The sequence below is a fragment of the Plutella xylostella genome, chromosome 27, assembly GCF_932276165.1.
Source record: "Plutella xylostella chromosome 27, ilPluXylo3.1, whole genome shotgun sequence".
Classification (NCBI taxonomy): domain Eukaryota; kingdom Metazoa; phylum Arthropoda; class Insecta; order Lepidoptera; family Plutellidae; genus Plutella; species Plutella xylostella.
In genome coordinates, this window is record NC_064007.1 from 1,198,167 (window position 1) to 1,220,245 (window position 22,079).

General features: G+C 40.2%; 1 protein-coding gene across 1 annotated transcript; it reads left to right on the forward strand.

Annotated features, from left to right (window-relative positions):
• The first annotated feature begins 287 nt into the window (after positions 1 to 287).
• On the forward strand, positions 288 to 21,691 carry LOC105395210 (histone lysine demethylase PHF8). Its single transcript, XM_048631092.1, has 23 exons — positions 288 to 427; positions 934 to 1,019; positions 1,925 to 2,107; positions 2,574 to 2,686; positions 3,174 to 3,310; positions 4,274 to 4,475; positions 4,849 to 4,944; positions 5,475 to 5,620; positions 6,186 to 6,312; positions 7,003 to 7,125; positions 7,503 to 7,625; positions 8,046 to 8,452; positions 8,774 to 9,033; positions 9,412 to 9,545; positions 10,333 to 10,461; positions 11,020 to 11,152; positions 11,685 to 11,790; positions 13,083 to 13,190; positions 14,361 to 14,464; positions 15,081 to 15,183; positions 15,689 to 15,812; positions 16,627 to 16,720; positions 17,348 to 21,691. Exons 1-23 carry the CDS (start codon positions 327 to 329, stop codon positions 17,425 to 17,427), a joined length of 3,219 nt encoding a protein of 1,072 aa, XP_048487049.1. The 5' UTR covers positions 288 to 326; the 3' UTR covers positions 17,428 to 21,691.
• The last annotated feature ends 388 nt before the right edge of the window (positions 21,692 to 22,079 follow it).

The window sequence follows — 22,079 nt, forward strand, 5'->3', positions numbered from 1 at the left end:
AAACATACTGAAGCCGAGCTAAAAGCCTTTTTGTACTTGTCGACACAGAATGTACGGTTTGCTGTGTAAAAGTATCAGGCGTTTTGAATAATAATTTTGAAACGATTTGATACCTAAATGAAAGAGGTCATAAAACATGAATAGAATGTACTTACCTTATTAATGATATCCTATTAGAACCATTTTACTATTATACAACCATTTTATGAAATCGATTCCTCAAAATATTTTTTATCTATGGAACTTGTTGGCTGTTTAACTTAGTGCCATAGCTGCTCTATTGCGACGTGGAGAAAAAATACCCAGATTGTCTATTCGCCGTCAAAATGGCGTCATCGAAGGAAACCTATTGTTTGTGTGGCCAACCATATAATATTGGACAATTTATGATAGAATGTGACTGTTGTCGTGAATGGTTCCACGGCAGGTAATGATAATTTTCTATAAATTTCAATATAAAAACCTCCGTCCGTGTTAAAAATATTAATTTTTGATTGACAGCCACTTGCGGTTCAGCCATAGTTTGGGTTCTGCCGAAATGTTTTAGTGTTTTTCTTTGATTTTCCGTAGTATGTACGTCTTGTTTAGTTGCTAAAGGCTCCAAGCAGCTGTATTTATGATACTGGTGTTATTTCATAATGAATATCATAACATTGCGGCATGTTTACAACGGTGGTAACCATGGGATTACATTTCCACCTGCTAAGTGGTTCTTTGTGTATAAATAAACAACAATAAGTTTAGAGTCGTGGCTCTCTTGCGTAAATTTTTCCAGTTTTCACCTTCTCCTATATGTTAAGTATTTTTTACTTGCATAAAGGCAATTTTATATGCTCCCTTATTGTCATTACTCAGATTTAGTTGCAAAGGCAGAGAAAAGTGCAAGGAAGTCATAAACAGGATACATTAATGAGATACTTTTTGTGTTTTCAGTTGTGTGGATGTTAAAATATATCAATCGGATGACATAGACAAGTACCACTGTCCAAAATGTGCCCAAACATACGGTCCATCAGTCTGTAAGTACAACTTTATTACCCACAGCAAATACACCTCAATGTTTAAACCGAAGTATGGTCTCCTGCGCCTACAAGTATACAGGCAGAGTTTTTAAAATAGCAATCCCTGATGATGAAGGGACTAGCTACATCTATTATAAATCCGGGGACGTGTTGTGTGTGATGTGTATAGCAGTGGTGTTTATGTGGATATGCTTGAGCAGCATGTGAGCTTGAGATCGCTTTAAAAACTCTGCCTGTATACTTTTAGGCGCATGCGACCGTACCAGTGCGGTGAAATTATTACTTATGGTTAAAGCTTCAGTTATGCCCCTATAGATAAATGTACAAAGGTTCCGTTGACCAGTTGGTGCTAGTCCGGCCACTGTTTTCATTGACATTAGGTACATTTGTTACAAAAGTTTGTCATAGAAAAAAGTTCCACACATAAAGTGACAAGAGAGGACCTGACAAAATGGTCCTTGATACCAATAACACAGTCCACGCAGCACAGCACAACAGATTGTCCGTTGTGTGTCGGAAACGCTCATGGACTATCTGTATAGTCACCTCATTCTTTTGTGTATAACATTTATTGATAGTGATATTACACATTCTACCCTGTGCAGCTTCAGTGTCATGGATAATCAGCAGATTAAAGGTCCAAAAGCATCCACCATTTAGCACCGGACAAGCAGCACCAATACGCAATGAACACATCACATTCAGTATTCTTTGTAGTAGAAATTCACACACAAAAGCGTCCACTACATCAACTTGCCAATGCTGTTTCTCCATACATTTATAAAAAATTGTATGGTCTGATACATATGATACCAATTAGGTGGATGCTAACCTTTACTGATCATCATGTCTATTTTTCATCACACTACAACCATAACCACTCACCACTTACTGCCTTCCAGTGAAAGTGCCCACAAACAACCACCGCTCGGACCGCTACGAGCTCGGGGCGGAGGCGCGGCCGGCGCAGGCGGGGGCTCCGGGATGGGTGCGCGCGCTGGCCGCCCGCCCCCCGCGCCCGCTCCCCGCCGCGCTTGTGAGGATGAGGGGGCAGGACTTCACGGAGCAGTTTGTTAGGGATGGCGGTGAGTTGAAGATATCTTAGAAAACATTGACATCATTAGCTTGTAATTGGCCACTGCTGGCCATAGCCTTTTCCCACAACATTCTGTCTTTGGCTATCTTTATTCAGCCACTACTGGCTACCTATCTAAGGTGGTCAGTTCAGCTAGATGGAAGGCATTGCATATATATAACAGTGGCTAAAAGTTCACATGAACAGGCAAACATAGCATGGGATATCCCTTAGCCAGTCATTAATGGTAGTATGAGGAAGGCCAAAAATAGAGATTTATGGAGGCCTATGTCATAGGACACTCCAGAAACACGATGGCAATCTATAATCTCACACTGACCATACATAATAATAATATATTATACATGCAGCAAACGAGCAGCATTAAACTGGTATCAGTACTTTCAAAACCAACTCATCCATTTATGATACCTAATCCTAATCCATTTTAATTGTGTAATTTCTGTCATTTCCAGGCTTCACAAAGCCGATCCTGTTCAGTTCGACGGACGGCCTGGACATGAAGGTGCCCAACTCGGCCACGTTCACGGCGCGCTCCGTGCTGCGCTACTGCGGGGCGCAGTTTGAGGTATTTGCACTTTATTTACCGACTATTACAGATATTGCATTAATTTATGAATGATGAGTACGAATGATGATAGGAGAGGATTCGGAGCGCGTTTTGCCGCAATAGCGGCAGAGCGGCATAGCGCGCACCAATGGCAGCGCAAGATTGACATATTCCCACCCAAGCCTCACCCCGTACCTCCAATGGAACCTAGGAAGTGTTTTCAGGATACAAAGGAATATTACAAATACCAAAGAATGAAAGGGAGTTCATCATGAAAAAATACATTGTAATACTGTGTAATACAGAATGACTAAGGTTGAGGCGGTCATTCTGAACAATTTTATACAACCACTTGAAATCCAAATCATAAAAAAGTGATGTGACCATCAAACTCTACTATAATTATGTAGGTAGGTATAAAGAGGCATATTTTTTTAGATTTTTAAAATTGTACCCTTTTGGATTTCTAGACCTTTTCCCAGCATCCTGTATATCATGTCCCCAGGTGGAGGTGATTGACGTGCGCAAGCAGGCCACACTGCGCATGCCGCTCGGAGACTTCGTTGAGTACTTCGAGACGCCGCCGGAGGCCCGCGCCGAGAAAGTACTCAATTTGATTAGTCTGGAGTTCTCAGATACTAAGTGAGTATACCTACTTGTTTAACTTAAAACTATACCCTATCCAAGATAAAGAGAAAAATTAACTCGTTCAAAAGACAACTCCGATACTAACTGCTTTCCTGTACCATGAAACACACATCGACAGCTCTGTCGACGAGTGACAAGGAAATAATCTCTCGCTTTCGCAATGTAACTCAGTAACGGTTCGCTTTTTTATATTCTTTATCTAGTTATCTTGGATGGGTATAGCTTGCCGGTTTCGCACGGGTTCAATGCTGATGCTATATACTACACCACAGAATAACTGATGTGATCCTTTCTAATATTATAAAGGCGAAAGTTTGTGAGTATGTGTGTGTGTATGTTTGTTACTTCTTCACGTCAAAACGGTTGAACGTTGAACGAAGTCTCCGAGTGACATGAGCAAGCAGGCCACACGGCGCATGCCGCTCGCAGACTTCGTGGAATACTTCGAGACGCCGCCCGAGGCTCGTGCGGAGAAAGTACTCAATTTGATTAGTCTGGAGTTCTCGGATACTAAGTGAGTATCTAGATTCTGATGTAGTTGTTTAAATTATTGGTTTTATTGTTATCGTATTGAAAGTAAATAAAAAAATATATTACAAGAATTGGGACAAAATTGTTAATATATAATTCATGTAAGCAAATGTATTACAACAATGGTTAAAATAACAATTTAACTATTACAGTATAATGCACTTTCAGCTTCTGAAGTTTTACCATTTATTACTGTTTTTAAGTTTGATACAGTTGCAAGAGTTTCTTTCCTCCTTTCTTCTCCATATACGTACTATGGTTTATTTGACTTTGTTAAGAACAATCATCACAACCCATCACATCCCCACTGCTGGGGCTCGGGTCTCCTTCCAATAAAGGCAAGGTTTTAGGGTCTAGTCCACCACGCTGGTCTTGTGGACAATGCCGCAATTTATGCTCATCTAACATGTCTTCTCTCCCTTCCAGCATGGCACCCCTAGTCGAACCGCCCCTAATCGCCCGCTCACTAGACTGGGCTACCCGCGTATGGCGGTCACTATCCCCCCGCGCCCCCGCGCGCCCCGCCGTGGCCAAGTACTGTCTGCTGTGCCCGCGCGGCGGCTACACGGACTGGCACGTCGACTTCGGCGGCACCACCGTGTGGTACCACGTGCTCACGGGGCAGAAGGTCAGTTAGACAAGGCTTAGACCTAGTTTATACGGAGCTTATGTAGCTAATACGATGTTTAACGGTAAAAAGCTTGAGAAATATGTCAAATTTAGTTTTAGACACATGTTAAACAGTGTTTAACAAGTTTATTTTTCTACAGGTGAATTAAGCACTGATGAAATTTCACCCTGATTTTGTGTAAAAAATTAGCACAGTAGTTATTATCAATAAATAATCAACAAAGATTGAGTAGTTTAGGCGCATCATATTTTTTGTGGCCGACTTCATAACCTTTATTATATGCTATCACTTACATCTCACACCGTAATACACCCGTAAATAAATATATTTGCCATGTTTTATACAAAAGTATTTTTTCCTTCGTTTCCAGGTATTCTACCTGGCCCCGCCCACAGCCACTAACCTCGCGTTGTACCAGCAGTGGAGCGCTTCCAACAACCAGAGTGAGCGGTTCTTTGGAGATATGGTCAGTATTTTGAATTAAGTCACTTTGGTAGTACCTACTTTATGTGTTTAGGTTTAGGGCATCCTCTGGGCAGTCAGCGACTGACAACTAACTAGCAAATATTTCCATTACTGACATAAAATGCAAATCTGGTTTTGAAGAAGAAAGAGAAGATCTGTAGTTGTTAGCAGAGCCTGATGATGCCAAAAAAACATACATTCTCCATAAACATAATGCCGAGTGTGACTTTTTACACCGTGCGAGTAAACTCGACTGTGAATGGCGCGGTTGAATCCTCGTACACGCGCAGCACTAGCTCCATACAAATTTGCGTAAATTTTCACTGCTGGATTAGTTAATGTAGAACAACCTATAGGTTTGTAAAAAAAAGTGATGTGGCGTCCCAACAAAAACTGCGACAATAATCAAGCAATATGCCCTGAACAACTGTCAAAACCGTCGCGCATTTTTACAATGCGACATCGCAACGCAGTTTTGCGTACAAGCCCTATACTAGCCCCTGCTCTAACCCCCCCTCTCCCCTCCCACAGGTGGAATGGTACGGCACAGCAGAGGTATCAGCCGGGGACACGCTCGTGATCCCTTCGGGCTGGGTGCACGCCGTGCTCACGCCACAAGACTCGCTGGTGGTCGGCGGGAACTTTCTACATGAATATGCTATTGAGATGCAGCTGCAGTAAGTGTTTTCTATGTCAGGCGACGCATTTTAAGCGTATGTGCGCCGCCATCGCGGTTTAAATGGAATCTTGTAACCTAAATACACAGCTCCTAGTGATCTTATACGCATAGTTAGATAAGCAAGGGGCCTTACACACCCGTCCCTGTATCTACACGTATAAGCGCACTAGAGATAAGCAGGCCGCACACCATACACATACATTTGTGTTTTACGGTATTTACGTCGCCACAATCGTTGTGCTATTGCGCACATCGGAAGCACAGTTGTAGCGTGGCACCGCTTTGAGAATGTCGACATCATCGTCTGATGACGAAGATTTCTTGATGTGGCGATTGAGAAAAAAACGACGTACGTACTACCTTTCTTTGTAGCACGATGTACAAAAAAAGGCGCATATACGCTTCTACGCTGGGTTTACAGGGTAGTGAACGGAATAATAGGTTATAAAGTGAAAGAGAGAGGACAGGAGTATGATAGGAAGAGTTGGGATAGTAGGTGTCTGCGAGCGACACGGGTTGGACGAGAAATTTAAGTAACTAATCCAAATATTTCCACCCCACAGAATCTACGAGATAGAGCGCCGAGTAGAGACCCCGATGGTGTACCGCTACCCGCTGTTCGAGGCCATGAACTGGTCTGCCGGGGCGCACCTGCTGGCGCTGCTGCGGAGGCACAACGAGGAGTCGCAGGTATGTGGGGATGGAGGCATCATCATCAGCAGCAGCAGCTATCTAGGTGTCTATAGGATCGCCCATAATCAGCCGTCTAGGGTGGGTTGCACCATTTAACTTTAACTATTACAAACGTCAAATAGTTCGTCAAAGCATCGGTGATGAAAGCATAATTGATGCTTTGACGGATGATTTGACGTTTGTAATAGTTAAAGTTAAATGGTGCAACCCACCCTAGGTGTCTGTAGGGTCGCCCATAAGGGAGTTTACCAGATTGACTTAGAAACTGTTAGTGACAAACTCTCGAAGCGCTCTGGAGTCTCGTGTTTGTCATAGACGCGCTATAACAAGATCAGTGTGTCTATCACGCTAACGTGGCAATACGCTAGCATTGTACGATACTACACAAACATATGAAAAAATAACAGCGCCAACGTAGTCACTTTTAGAACTAACAAATTTATTTATTTATTAAGGGTGGGTTGCACCATTTAACTTTAACTATTACAGACGTCAAATCTCAGTTAAATGGTGCAACCCACCCTTAATTTGCCTTACATTTTGACAGTGACAGTTAACTGAGGTCAAAAGTAACTTTATATGCGACCCGAGCACCCTGGGCGTCGTCGCCGTCTTAGACTGACGTTATTGTGGTAGTGGTTTGAATAAACAAGGCGCAAGTGTCAACATTCTGCTTATTTTTTTCAGGATGAAGACTTCATAGTCAGCGAACACGACGTCCAAACCCCTCAAGCAGATCTTCCTCCGCTGTTGCTTCGCGGGATCAAACTTCTAGCGAACGCTTTGAAGGAGTGGCACGCGCTGAAGAGTGTGAGTTATTATACGTTTATGTTATAGAATCCGTAGATAACAAAATAGGCATTAGGTATAAAGTGTTCAGATAGCATAGCATGGGACGCAAGACGCGCACGTCATGACGTGACAAAAGAGTCGCATCCACTCTCGAAGCCGCGCGATATCTTGCGCGTCATGCACCCCGTGCTTGGTCTTCTGGATGGTCATCTGACTGACATGTTTTTTTTTACACCTAGTTTAAAAAAACACAGTAAAAAATAGTGAATAGGGTTCGATATCAAAATCTCTAGCACGTTTACATTATGTGCAAAATTTTCACAATAAACTGATGTTTATTTTTAAGTTCTTACAGAACGCATGAATCACAGCATCCCTTGTGTTTTCCTCCCCAGACGGACGCAGCTAAACGTGACAACGTGCCAAAGTGCCTCAACTCGGGGCAGCTGGTGCGCGAGCTCGGCAAGGAGCTGAGGATACTGGAGAAGCGGACCGCCACCATGGCTAATAGAGATAAGGTAATTTAATGCATGGGATTGATGTAGTAGACAAAAGTCTGTATATCTTTGAGACTGAGAGATTGATAGCGTCAAGATCAGTTCAGGCAAACGTGAGATATTTTTTTGCAAACATAATATTCTACTTAAATAAAAATAGGATGCGTGTGATGTGACCATAAAACTGTAGGTGGATTGATTACTTACTTTACCTTCACAAATTTTGTGTTGAAGAAAAGTTGTTCTAAATGAAGAGCGGTTCGCTTTTGGATTAAAATTCCATTTGTTTATTTTCCTTTCTGTTTTCTTATTATACTGTTGTGTTCATAGTACAACGCGGACTCGGGTGTACACTAAAAAGTGTACAGTAAAATCAATGTGTGTCAAATAAATGCTCCCTTATTTCTGATAACATCTAATAATCCATTAATTCATTCACAGGACTTCAAACTAAAGACAATGACACCGACGAAAGCGCACACGAAAAAGGCAACCCAGAAAAAGTCACTAAAACTAACTCTACCCAAACCTATCATGCACATGGCACATTTAAACGGAGAATATCAGGAAGAAAAGCTATATGACAAACCATTTATCGAAACCAAAGATATTATATACCATCAAGATGCAAGATTCATTACACAAGATATACCTCAAGATATTAAGTACACTGAAGGGCTACAAGAGGCGAAAACGTTTGTGGTCGATGGTAAAGAACTCATATTGCCAACGGATAAGAGCTATTTATATCAGAATTATGAGGAACATTTGCCGATGTATACGCAAGACTCGAACGGTTATGTTGAAGCTGTTGACAAGAAAAGTGATATTCTTAGGATTAAAATGGAGTAAGTTATCATTATCATTATAATATCTAGAGTTTTTAGATCTCTATGTGCTATGCACAAACAAAATAGTTTTTTATAAGTATTTTTTGCGGAAAAAGCATTTAAATTGTAATTTTTGCGGTAGTCTAGTGCTTTACCTGACTACAGCCATGCATAAAATACATATTTGTTCGACCGGTATGTTTGTATGTAAATTTATATGTTCCCTCATATCTTCTCCACAACCGACTAGAGTTTGACAAATTTGTTGTATCAATAGAAGCGTATTGTTTATAGTCTCATCATTAAATGTATAATTAATTCTAAACTCATTCCTTATAGCAACTCGCCATCATCATCGCGCGAAGCCCCGCCCCCCTACTCACCGCTTCCAGAACATTCCATCCTGAAGTCGCACCTGATTGGTCGGCCGCTCGACCCGCCTCACCTGATTGGTCGCCCGCTAGACACGCCCATTGACGGCGCGTTGAAGCAGCAATGGACGATAAGCAAGAAGGATAGCGGGGAGTTTCATGAACAGATTCTGTTCACTAATGAGAATGTGGAACAGACTTTGCCGAGACAGGTGCCTTATGGACCAGGTGAGTCTATTTTCTTGAATTAAAAAGTAATAATTATGTAAAATAACATGTGGCATGTCTCGGCCATTCGGTCCCCAACTAGGTGAGTAGAGTCTATGTCAGCGGATATATGCAAATAACAGTAAATATTATTTAGTAAATGGCGGGTAGACTCATGCTATCTCGTCCTATCATATGCTATTCGTATGCCTAGCAGTCCTGTCAAGACTCTTTCCTTCTCCCGTATTAGTTATTGTAAAATGTAATCCGGTTTATTTTAGCATACCGTACACCTATTTTGACATTATGAAATTGACACTCTCTTGTTCTAGCTCTATTTTCGTTTGTTTGAGATTGTATTTACTATTCCACATAATTTAACCAACCCTTCACCCCCAGGAATGTACTCAACAGACGACATCCAGCCTGAGTACCAATACGTGGTGGACACCAAGCAGCCGTACCAGACCTACTCGTATCTACTGCCGAGAGAGCCTTACCGGTACATCCCGCAAGAGACGACGGAGCAGGCAGTAAGTCTTACATTATTATCTACACATAATATTGGCAGAAAATGCTTTTAGCATTAACCCTTTGTACTTTTATTTGTTATATTTGTACAATAAAGAGTTAAATAAGTAAATATTATAATCTGTTCATGGGCATAACATGAATAAGCCGCAGTTTCACCATACGATAAGTGGTTGACCTTTGACACATATGTCAAGACTTTAATATGGAGATTACGTATAATTTATGACATTACAACAATGTAAGAGGGGTGTTATTGATCCAACGGACTATGATGAAACTGAGGCTAAAATAATTGACCTACGCAGCAACGGTCAGGCGTCAGGCGTGCGGGTTTAATGTAACAATAGAGCTTTGGTCTACCGTCTAGTACGAGTTTTGCAATTTTTGAAAACGAAAATAGTTAGGTTTCCTTTTGCATGCGAGAAAACGTAAACTTTTATAGTTTTCCATATTTAAACTATCAAACCTGTACTAGACGGGCTGGAGCGAAAAGTGCTTATGCGGTTTCCTATATACAATATTCGTTGACTGAGAGATGCCTCAGTGTGAACCTGTGAACTATGTTACTGTAGTTATTTTCTGGTGCAACTTTACAACCTGTCAGCAGCACGACTTTCATACGGTTTATCCAGACTTCCATAAAAATAGTTCAAGTCATCTCTCATATTTGATGGTCGACCGCATATTTACCGTAAGCTCCTGCTTGCTGCGCTCGAAAACTCTTCTAAAACTTACTTTCTCTTGTATCCTATGTGTCTAAACCAACGTCATAACCCTCTCTTCCAGCCAACCCAAGTGTACACCCAGTCCGTACAAGAGCTGCCCCCGGAGCCGTACCACGAGCTGCCGTCGTACGACGCGGCCGTGGCGCAGCAGCAGTTCGCCACCGCCGCCGCCGCCGCGCCCGCGCACTATGTGAGTAAAAGCATACATTTAGCTATCTACAGGTGTTGCAAAAGGGTATACTAAGCCGAAACCGGGCCGAAACTAAGCCGAGCTTAGATATAACATGCTGCACATGTAGGTTTTGGCTTAGTATACATTTGTTGCAGCAACCTGTACCTATAAGATAAAAACTCTTTAGAGTCACGGACGAAAAAATATAGGAAATAGCAATACGGAACAAAGAAAAATATAAAAGCTGAGCACGTGTTGTAGAAAATAAAGCCACAGCGCTGATTTTCAGCTGGCCCTTCTACCTAATTACTACATGGCCCTTTACCAACCACATTGGTGCGTAAATCGTGTGCGTCATGTGTTAATCCACCCGTCAATGCGAGTGTACCTTTAAAAATGCACGCATCGCAACGCAACCAACAGATAGTCACACAATTCACACAAATGTACGGAAAAACCTCTTATCTTTCTTCAGTCTATGCCGACGCTCTATAGCTAAAATCTACACAACATACCCATACCCATTACACCTCTACAATATAACCACCACCTCCTAACCCAAACCTCCCCCCACAGGAGATAGAGCCGCCGCCAGCACCACGGCTGCGGCGCTCGGAGCGCCCGGCGCGACGCCGCGTGTCCCCCACATACGACTACGAGGACATAGACCTGTACATAGACGACGCGCCCGCCACCAGGCGAAGTAGAGGTTAGTGGAATAGTGGTGCGGCTGAATTGTGTTTGTGTATAAATAAATAATGAATTGTGTAATACTCTTCCTCTTGTTAGGTATTATTAGTTTTAATTGTAGTGATAGAATCTTTTGATAAAGATAGACGTAAAAAGAGCAGTAAACTTGTACATAGTCAAAGTGTATTTTAGAAACCGTAATTCAAGAGTTTAGAGTGATAGTTACACACATCTACTATCGCCACCAGCATCTGATGTACTGGGTAGGGAAATTTGATTTTGACAAGGGGCCTAGAATACTGCGATAAGGGTTATTCCAGTACATATATACCGCATATTAGAAGCTGCCTGAAAGCAGACTTATCGCCCAAACGCGGCTTATCGTAAAATCACTCTCAACAATAAAACAAAGTCAATCTAAATACTAACTAACCAACGCCCCACCAACTAATCTTGTGAGATAAGTTGGTGGGGCGTTAGTTAGTTAGTATAAGCCCTCCCAATAAACACAAATTTTCTTATATCTAAACCCCAATCTCCTTATCTTCCAGCATCCAACAGCTACCGTGCGCCGGCGCCGCGGCCCGCGCCCGCCAACGGCATCGAGTCGCTGATACAAGCCTCTGTGTTAGCCGAGGAGGAGCCTCCTACCGCCACGTGAGTTCAACACTAGAACGGCTAAGCAGATTTTGATAAAATATGGCTTAGAGCACTAGTAATATTACCTGTGACCCTAAAAAAACAAAATGAAATTTGATTCAGCCGTTTGGGAGCTACGTTACCACAGACGCATAGCCACACACGTTAAACTTCAGCTTACAGATTTTTATGGGAACTATATTTCTTGCCAGCAAAGTTTATTTTTGTCATCAACTTGTATCAGCAAATTAATAGATCAACCGCAACAATATATTTTTGTCCTCAAATAAATAAAAAGTGTCCTCTGGTATGAATCAGCAAATAATATCAATACAAAAATCTAAAATAATAGATGGATTGCCAAAAAATTTGAGTTCATTACATAAATAAAAACTTTGTATGCAGAATATTATTTTTGCTCCTCAAATAATAACTGCGCCCGCAGAATAGTAGATTTGCCAGCAAATATATTGACTCTAGGTCGCATGTTGCGATTTCTTTTTAATTCATATTTTATCAGCATTGCAGTAGTTACATTATGATTGGTCCAGTTATTAAAACATTATAATTCGTTAGCAATTTAATACATGAGTTTACAAATTAGCGGAGACGGTGCTATGGAGAGAGCTATGCTTGGAGTTTCTCTGATGGATCGTATCAGAAATGAGATTATCCGTCAGAGGACCAAGCTGAAGAGGCAGTGGGCTGGTCATATCTGCCGAAGAACCGATAACCGTTGGGGTAGACGAGTTCTCGAGTCGAGACCACGACTAAGATTAAGGTTTAAGTTATAATTAGAAGAAGGTTGTTTATGTTGTTTTTAATTAAGAATATTGATGATTTAAACTTAATTTTTTGTTTCATTTAAATATTAAACATAACATCGAGTTATGTGGACATACCTATTAAAATATATACATAAATGTTAACTTGCCACTTGATCATAAATCCCGGCAATTTTAAGTGATTAATTGTTGAATTGATTTAAAATTGTTTGGGGGCAAAAATTTGCTGGCAAATCTACTATTTTGCCTTCAAACCTATTATTTAGCAAATTCAAAACGGTTTTAATTGGCGATCGTTTAAATGACACCCGATTTTTATAGGCATGTTGTAGCAACTCATATTTTTCCTATCCAATTCCTAATTTGGCTTTCTTGTGTCATATTTTTCTTCTTATCGTATCGGATCGGTGATAAACTCCAATACGGGTCAGTTACCGTGGTGTAAGTCTAGCGTCCGTCAGATTAAACTTTTTATGTCGTGGTTAGTGTTTTGAATTGTTTACTAAAGCAATATTTAATTTCCAGTGAAGACGCAGCCGTGGCAGGCATGCTCAGCATCAGTGAGCCTCGCTACACGCCGCAGCGAACTTTCGGGCTGGCGGCTGACTCCCAGCGCGGGACTACTAGCAACAGGTGACTATATAGACATTTTGAAAACCTACATCGCGGTATTAAAGAATTCGAAGCGATGGTATAAGTACAAATCGCCAAGTAACCAAGCCAAAGCTCCCAGCTTGGTCTGAGGGTGCTCCGTAGGGCATGCAATACCGCAATACCGGTATTCGTAATACCGGGATCCCGGACAAAATTCCCGCTTTTTTCAATACCGGTATTGAAAGTTAATACCGGTATTGAAGTAATACCGGAATCGGACTTTTTTAGGCTATAAATAAAGCGATTAAGATTAAGTTAGCCTTGTGTTCCTATATACTGTGAAAGCGCCCTTGTTCCCAACCGTTTAATACAGTTTTCGGCTGCTAGAAATCTACTGTTGACCATGCGTAAACCGACACCGGAAGTAAAAAAAAAAAATTATTCTAAAATTTAAACTCTAAAACTTAATTCTCGTAAAAATCTACAACAAAATACGAATATGATTGCATTTTCTTATTTTATTTTGACGTATACGACCTTTAAACACAGTATATGCCATTTATTACAAGGAAGTCTAATACCGGTATTAATACCGGGATCCCGGTATTGAGTTGTAATACCGGAACTCAATACCGGTATTAAAAATTGTTCCGGTATTGCATGCCCTAGTGCTCCGTTTTCAATGGAGCAGTGTCAACCACTTGCTCATGGCTCATACATAATGTGGGACTATTGGTAAATAAGGGAGGTATGTTTAAAATCAGCGAGCCTCGCTACACGCCGCAGCGGACGTTCGGGCTGGCATCGGACAGCCAACGCGGGACTACTAGCAATAGGTACTACATAAGGCATGGCATTTTCCTGCGTGTTGCGTGCATATTCCACGCGTTACAATGAATACTTGTATGAACGCGTTCGGGGCAATCCCGGCATGTGTGATCAAATCGTAGCAGGGTGTTGCAAAAGTGGTATACGTAAGCCGAAAGGTGGTGACTCTTGGGGTCATGCTGAACAACTTTTGTTGTACCGAAGTTGTTTTAGGAAACTTCATTGGTAGTATTACTATCATTCATACATTCTATCTTGTATACGTGATTTATGTTCATCACACATGTTGACTTGAAATAGACCTTCATATGAATCACTGAAATAAATGCATCTTGCATTTAATTCCCAATTTAAATCTACAATCTCCCATTACCTCCACAGCGCAAGCCCATCCACCAATGGCAAGCGAGCGCGCGCGCCGCCCAGCAGCGACGATGATGATGAAGAGGATGTCATCAAGGAGGTGCATCGAGATGAAGAGTATGGTGAGTGTCACACATTGGGGAGAAAAAATGGCGACTGAAACAACCAATTACAACTGGGGAATCGGGCCTGCTCGACAATGGCGACATCTGGAATTAGATTTGCGTTTTCCTCTGCAGGACATGGGCTTATTGCCATCTGCGATTGGAAATATCATTTAATACAAATATTTAACACCTGATTTCACTACAGCTCCGTACTGACCGGCCCAACGAACGCCAACGAACGGGTTTCGTTGACCTTCGTTGCTGCAATCTGCCCTGTATTATGTATGATAAATATCCACCGTTGGGCGTTCGTTAGGCGTTCGTTGGGCCGGTCTGTACGCGGCTTACGACACAGCCTAGAATAGACGCTTGGCACAGAAGTCATGCGCCATTCGGTCGACCTATCTCCCATTTAACTTGAATACTGAACTTTGTATTTCATTGATTGGGAAATGGGAGTAGACAGAGTGTCTCGGGTACTAATAGGTATCAATATTTCATTTTAATCAATATCTTTCCAACCCATTTAACTAGGTCAGTATGTCGGGTACATTAACAGGAGCCTCACTGATAAAATTCCCCCTATATAATCCTGAATTCGCCTATCTAACGTTGCTATCGCTTATTACAGTGTACCCGTCATTAGAGATGAGTTCGGACGAGGACGAGGAGTGGACATCGTCGCGCCGCCGCACCTCCCGGAATAGGAACGACAGCAAATCCAAGAGCGAACGGTATGTGACGTCGTCATTATCATCAGCGTCTACTGCAGGAGTTAGGAATGCCACAGCACTCTGTCGTCGTCTTTCCTCATCCAGTTATTGCTGGTACAGTGGGTCGGAAGGAATTTTGCGCTACGCTTGCCTCTTCGTCGTGTCCACTCGAGAATTCGTATAAGTATCTCAAGAGTCAACGGATATATTACTGGTCTACTTCAGCTTGCAGAATTAAGAGCTATGTGTGTTGGTTATTGTAAATCTAGTACGAATATCGCAGGAAAATGTGGCTATTAAATTCCTGGTGAAAATTAGTTCGCCTGGTGATAAGTGACTGTATGTACAGTAAGCTGCAAAAGTAGCTATACATTTTTGTACCTTGTAAATCTAACAAACCGCCTATCCATTCATTGAAGCATTGACGGTTTGTCAGTTTGACAAGGTATAGAAGTGTATAGCCACTTATGCAGTTGACCATACAAGTAAGTACATAACGATAATATATGTTTTTATTTGCCCGCAGAGACTCATCATGGTCCCCGCGCGCGCGGCTGGGCCGGCTGGTGCCGCGGCTGCGCTCGGGGCGCGCGGCGCGGCGGGAGAGCGTGCGCGCCGCGCTGCACCACGCGAGACACCACACGGATAAGGTAGAATAGAATAGAATATATCTTTATTGAACACCACAAATTAAAACATACAAAGAGAACTTATAAACTAGGAACAATGAACAATAGGCGGCCTTGGAACACAGTGCCTCGCGCGGCATCACAGCGACCAGGTAACATGACTGTAAGGTGACACCACTATGACATGACACTACACGCACAGCCGACCACTGACAACCACTACCAGACACAAGGTAACACAATGCCTCGCGCGGCATCACAGCGACAAGGTGACGCCACTGTGACATGACACTACACGCACAGCCGACCACTGAATAGACAGAACAGCCACCACACTGACAAGGTGACACCACTGTAACATGACACCACTACACACACAGCCGACCACTGACAACAACTACCAGACACAAGGTAACACAGTGCCTCGCGCGCCACCACACAGACAAGGTGACACAAAGGGACAGACAACACTGCACAAGCTGTCATTGGTGGAACGCGATAACAGACCCATGCCGCAGGTTCTGAATTTCCTTTTGATGCGTACGTACGTAGGTATAAACACAATATAAAACGAGACGAATGCTACGAAACGAAAACGTAACACAGCGTAGATTCCATCTCTTTCACTAGAATAATACATCCAGCGGTCATTTGGGACGTAACATTCATAGGTACTACCAGAACTTTTGCTGTTTTGCTCACATCTGCAAGTAATTCTTAATATTTAATTGATAACGAAATATTTGATAATCTGCAAATTCACCCGTCTAAGTACCTACTTATATACTTTGTTTAAAAAATACCTATCTATAAACCTTATTTTCCCTCCCATCAGGCGCCGCCACAGCCTCCGAACGCGAAGCGCGCCGTGCTCGCCACCAAGAGCAAGCGACCGCCGCCGCCCGCGCCGCCCACGCCAAATAAAAACAGTAAGTCCACCTCTCTACCCGGTAGGTTGCCTGAAAGACATCGCTTTTGGAGTCAGACAGGGAGATATGGCAAACAAGTGCTGTTGGTGTTCCTTATTTAAGAAATGAATGGCGTAATTTTTGCAATGATATAAATAAATGTGTGGGGATATCTCACACACGGCCATCAGACCCCAAACTACGCAGAGCCTATGATATGGGTGTCGGACAGCTGATATATCTACACAAATACATAGATACATATTAAATAGATAAACAGCAACCAGACACAAGGCAATCACAAATGTTCATCACACAGATGTTTGATGTTTGCCCTGGGTGGGTTTCGAACCCGCCGCCCCAAGCTATATAATTATGTAATGTGTTTCATAATCAACATAATTGTGCTTCTCTCAAGGACACATCACTCTGTCCTCGTCATTCCTCATCTATCATTACCGGCTACCTGTCTAAGGTCATTGGTTCAGCAGACAGGATGGCGTCCCACTACACTTGCCTATTCGTGGTCTCAAAAGTCGTTTACTCAAACTAATTAGGTACATTCGTAATTTATTTACATTATTCCTCAGAGAAAACCCGAGTAAAACATTAGGTGCCAATAATAAATACAAAAATGTTTATTTACAGATTCAAGACTGAAAAAAGGTATGAAGACGGCGAAACAACGTCTTGGGAAGATCCTGAAAATACATAAGATGGTATATTAATGTAGGGTACATAGATCATTTTATATAAAGGCGGTTATGTATAGCGGTTTTGCTGAATAACGATGACACATAATTTTGAATACGTGTTATTCTTTAGCTAGTCGCCAATCTCTAAAAAGCTTATTATATATCAATTTATAACAGTGTCTATTCGCAATATAACGTTATATATCACCGCCAGATATAACATTAAGTTTATCAGTATATTATGTAAAGCGAAGTATAGTTATATACTAAAGTGTATATTTAGATTGCACGGACCAATACTAGTAGATGGTTTTATTTTTAAATTGGTTTTGTCTGTCTGTTTGTCACTTGAATAAAGTCAGGATGGAAACTGTAGGAAACTTTGGCAGCACTGTCGGTTATTACCGACCAATCCGAGACTGGTATTGGTTAAATCAACCAATCATTACAGAGCTTCAATTACCGATGTCCAATTCGATGGTTTCCATCCTATCAAAGAAAATGTAAGACGTAATTTTTTTTTTAAATAATAATATTTATACTAGGGGCACGCTTACAAAGTATAATAATATTATAACGAATTTAGTTGGACCGTTTTTATTGTATAAATTGAGCGAATGATTTTATTTCTAAGTTTAATTCACTAAATGATGTAAAGACAGGCAAAACTGTTTCTTTGGACGATTTCAATGCATTGTTTTGGAACACCGACATTAAAAAGGGGTGTTATAAACGATCACTGTCAAGGGTTTAAGTTATTGACTAAATGGTACATTAGAGATAAAAATTATCCCGAGTTTTCATAGAACGAACTGCCAATTTACAAGAGGCTTGCAACCAATGATGAAAGAAAACAAAGAAGACCCGCCATAAACATCGTTACTTAAAAATATATCGTCGTCTCTTTTTAACTTATTAGTGTTAAGGACAACAATAGTTTTGTCTTTGCCTAAAATGACAACATTGCGGCCGGTCGCCATGTTTATTGACAGCAAACCAACCAATGACGAAAGAAACGTCATTGCACCCAACCAACCAACAAGCACTTCAGTTGTCAAAGCGACTTGCTTGTTCCAATTTGTCTAATTACGAAAGAAATAGAGCCGCCAATTTAGTTAGCACAGAGTTTAGGTATGCGTGTTTTTTACGTGAGTATGCCAAGTCCTCATTTTCTTTCGTCATTGATCTAATCTAAATGAATACAGACGAACTTCGAATATCACGATGATGCTTGCAAGCCTCTTGTAAATGACCGTTCGTTCTATGAAATGTAGGGAATGTATTGACGTATTATTTTGTGTTGTAACAATTTGTTATATTTTTTCTTTGTTAACATAAAACAGGACATCTCGATCTGATAAGTTCATTAATTTTAAGCGTTAGGTTATGTTTAGTAAAATTGTCTTCGTGGAAAAAATATGTGGTGCCTATGAAACGTATGACTTATTATTAAATTCTCGTACTTTCACTTTGCTTGGAATTCATCACACATAGTATATACTTACAGAGATGAAATTTATCAGTGAACTAAAGTGAAGCGTCGTCAAAAAAAAATGTTTGTTGGCATGAAAGTTGGAACGTCACTGATAAATTTCACCGTCTATAATTTAACATTAGGGGCCGTAGAAAATGGATGCGACTGAAGTAAGCATAATTATCATGACGATACGGCTCCTGTTTTTCTTCTTTCACGCAATAGTTTTTCTTTATTCTATAAAAAAACTATAAGTAAGAAACCCACCTCTAATTAGGTAAACATAGCTTATAATATTATTTCTGAGCTTAGCTTTTTTCTTCAAATTGTTATGTTTTCTTTCAATCCTTAGTGATAATAGTTTGTAAGTGTGTTAAAATTAGATTTTTTTTATAACTGAACTGACCCCTTAGCTTGAATTTTCATCGTGAAAGTGACGTGAAATTACTCGATGAATTTTGTAGGGAAATTTTAGTTCTGCTACCGACCGCCAGGGGCGCTGTTCATATTTTCATACAAAATTACTTGATGAATTCTACTTCACGTTCACGATGAAAATTCATGCTCAGGGGTCTGATGTATTTGACAAGAACCGCATAATAATATTTAACACGCAATTATTACAACGTATTTTGTGTCTATACCTAATTGGTAAAATATAAAGGACTTGGAACAGATCGCATTGTTATATTATTTGAATTTATTAAGCATACAAAAAATGAGTCTTAAAATATAATTTTATGGTTCATATGACCATGACATTATTTGTCCCTAGCTAGACCAATCTAAAATTTTACCTAAAATCGTCTTATTCAAAAAACTTGTTCTTTATAGGGATATATTCAGACAATGCTAACTTTGGAACGGGAAAAATATGGTTTTCTCTAACTGGTATCCCTAAATCACTAGTAAAGAAAAGTCATAACACGACTGTTTCAGAAAATGCAAAGAAAAATGGTTGCCCTAATACACGTTTTCGGTGATGGCACTAATTATTTCTGTTGCAAATATATATTTGTCGGACTTCTAGAATCAATCTAGAAGGGATATTACATAGTCTTGCCGTGAGTTAAAATAAAAGACACATATTTACTCTTTTAAAGAATCTTTTTTTTTTTCAAATATTCGCTCCATAAAATATGTTTTACCTGACATTACGAATTTCTTGAAACTTATCGAGCACCGGCATTCAATCTAGATGTAAAACGCCTTAATCTAGGTAAAGTAAGGGTGTTCCGATTACAAGGAACGTACAAGAAAGTATAGAAGCCATTAAAAACGTGCGAATTTATTAAACTTACGCATAACAATATTACTGCGAGAGTGAGGCACCATAAAATGACTTTGAACTCAGTGCTTCGAAGCGGTGCGCTAACCACGTAAATATCTCGTGGTACACTCACGGGCAATGAAAAGGTTCTTCTGAGAAAAGGATGACATTATTCCTTAACGGAAAAAGCTAGCTTAATGACGCCTTCTGCAACATTGAAGCACTTTTAACAGAGCATTAGGACATTACCAACTAAAAAAGGACATATTTAGTTCAAATTTTAAATTGAACGTTTGAAAAAAATTGGTTTTGTTTCGTGTCGGCATTTTGTGAGTGGAACTTTTTCATTGCCCGTGATTGTGTTAAGCGTACCGATAGTGTGTCATTTCTCTTTCGCCCATTCGTAGATTTATAAATTCGGACGACTATAATCGGACCACGATAACTTTCATATGTCATACAGAAGTATGTAAAATATAAGTATATTCTGAAATCGGAACCTACTCTTCACTTTACCTAGTGACATGGAGCCTGGCACCAACCTTTAAATCGAGACCCAATCTATTCCTTTTGCTTTGACTCAAACTCGATTTAAGCTTGGTGCAAGGCATCCTTAGTTTAAGTTTAAATTAATATACACAAAAGCCATGCGGTAACGACAAGCTTCTGACTCGGGTGTTGGCGAAATTATCCAGGGGTTACTATATATGACGAAAAACGAAGTTCATAGCGCTGCTACGCGATCTCTTATTTCGTCAGAATAGAGTAACCCTCTGAGCCCTGCCAGCCAGTTATAGGTACTTTTTAAAATATTGCATGTGTCCTATGAATTATGATTGATAGATCTTTATTCCTGGGAAAAAAGACCTTTTTCCCTTGAAAACTAACCAAATGAAAATAAAGCTGACTTAGGACTCATGCTATACCTACTTACTTTACAAGGTACCTATGTAGTATTGAAATGTACGGATTAGGTGACGTTGCCACACTGTTGAGGCAGGGCTCTAAATACATTAAATTTACATTTATGCATTTGAAATAACACTTAACTTATAAATACACTGTCTTAAGTACTTTCGACTGCATAATAGTCTAAAATTTCGTTTAATTATTCACTGAATAGACTAAATTATCTATTGATTAAATTATCTATCATACATATAATTACGATATGGTATTATTTCTGAGACGATTTTGAAAATGTAGGCCTCAATTTGTTTTTAGGGTTAACCAGGGGAAATCAGTTAATAATTTTATTGTTTCTGTGACATGGGAAAAAAGTGTTATAATTATTTCAGGGTCAACCAGGGAAAAATAGTAAGTTTAAAAATAGTACTTTATGTATGATTTATGTCAAATTTGTAGAGTCACGAAATGCAGTCGAAAGTACTTTTGTCACACTCGCATGGCTAAAGATATCGGAAAAGTGTTTAAAATTATGTAATAGATATTACTGGAAAATAGATTATGGTATAAAAGATTTTATTGTAAATTATGGATATGGACAACGCGAATGTATATTATTGTGACAATGAAAGTTTTCTAGGTGTACCGATTTAAGTTTTTTTTTTTACCCTGAAATTCCCACTCTATAAAGTTTTTACAAATTTATCGATAGGCAGGTAAATACGTAGGTATTTAAAAACATTTGGCATATGTGCATTAGAAATAAAATAAATACCTACTTAATAATTTACTTTTATTCTGATATTCATGATAAATTAAAATAGTCTACATATAATAAAACGGCTGTGGAAATTCCCAAAAATAGTGCCCATAAAAAAAATGATCACCGTAAACCGTAATCTTTGGTCGTATCCAAAATAAAGTATGCTGATTTCATAATACATACATTTTAGTTTTTAATATCTTATATGCCTACTCTTTCTAGTCTAGTGGATATACATACCTAAGGCACAGCCCAGGAAAAAATGCCTACCA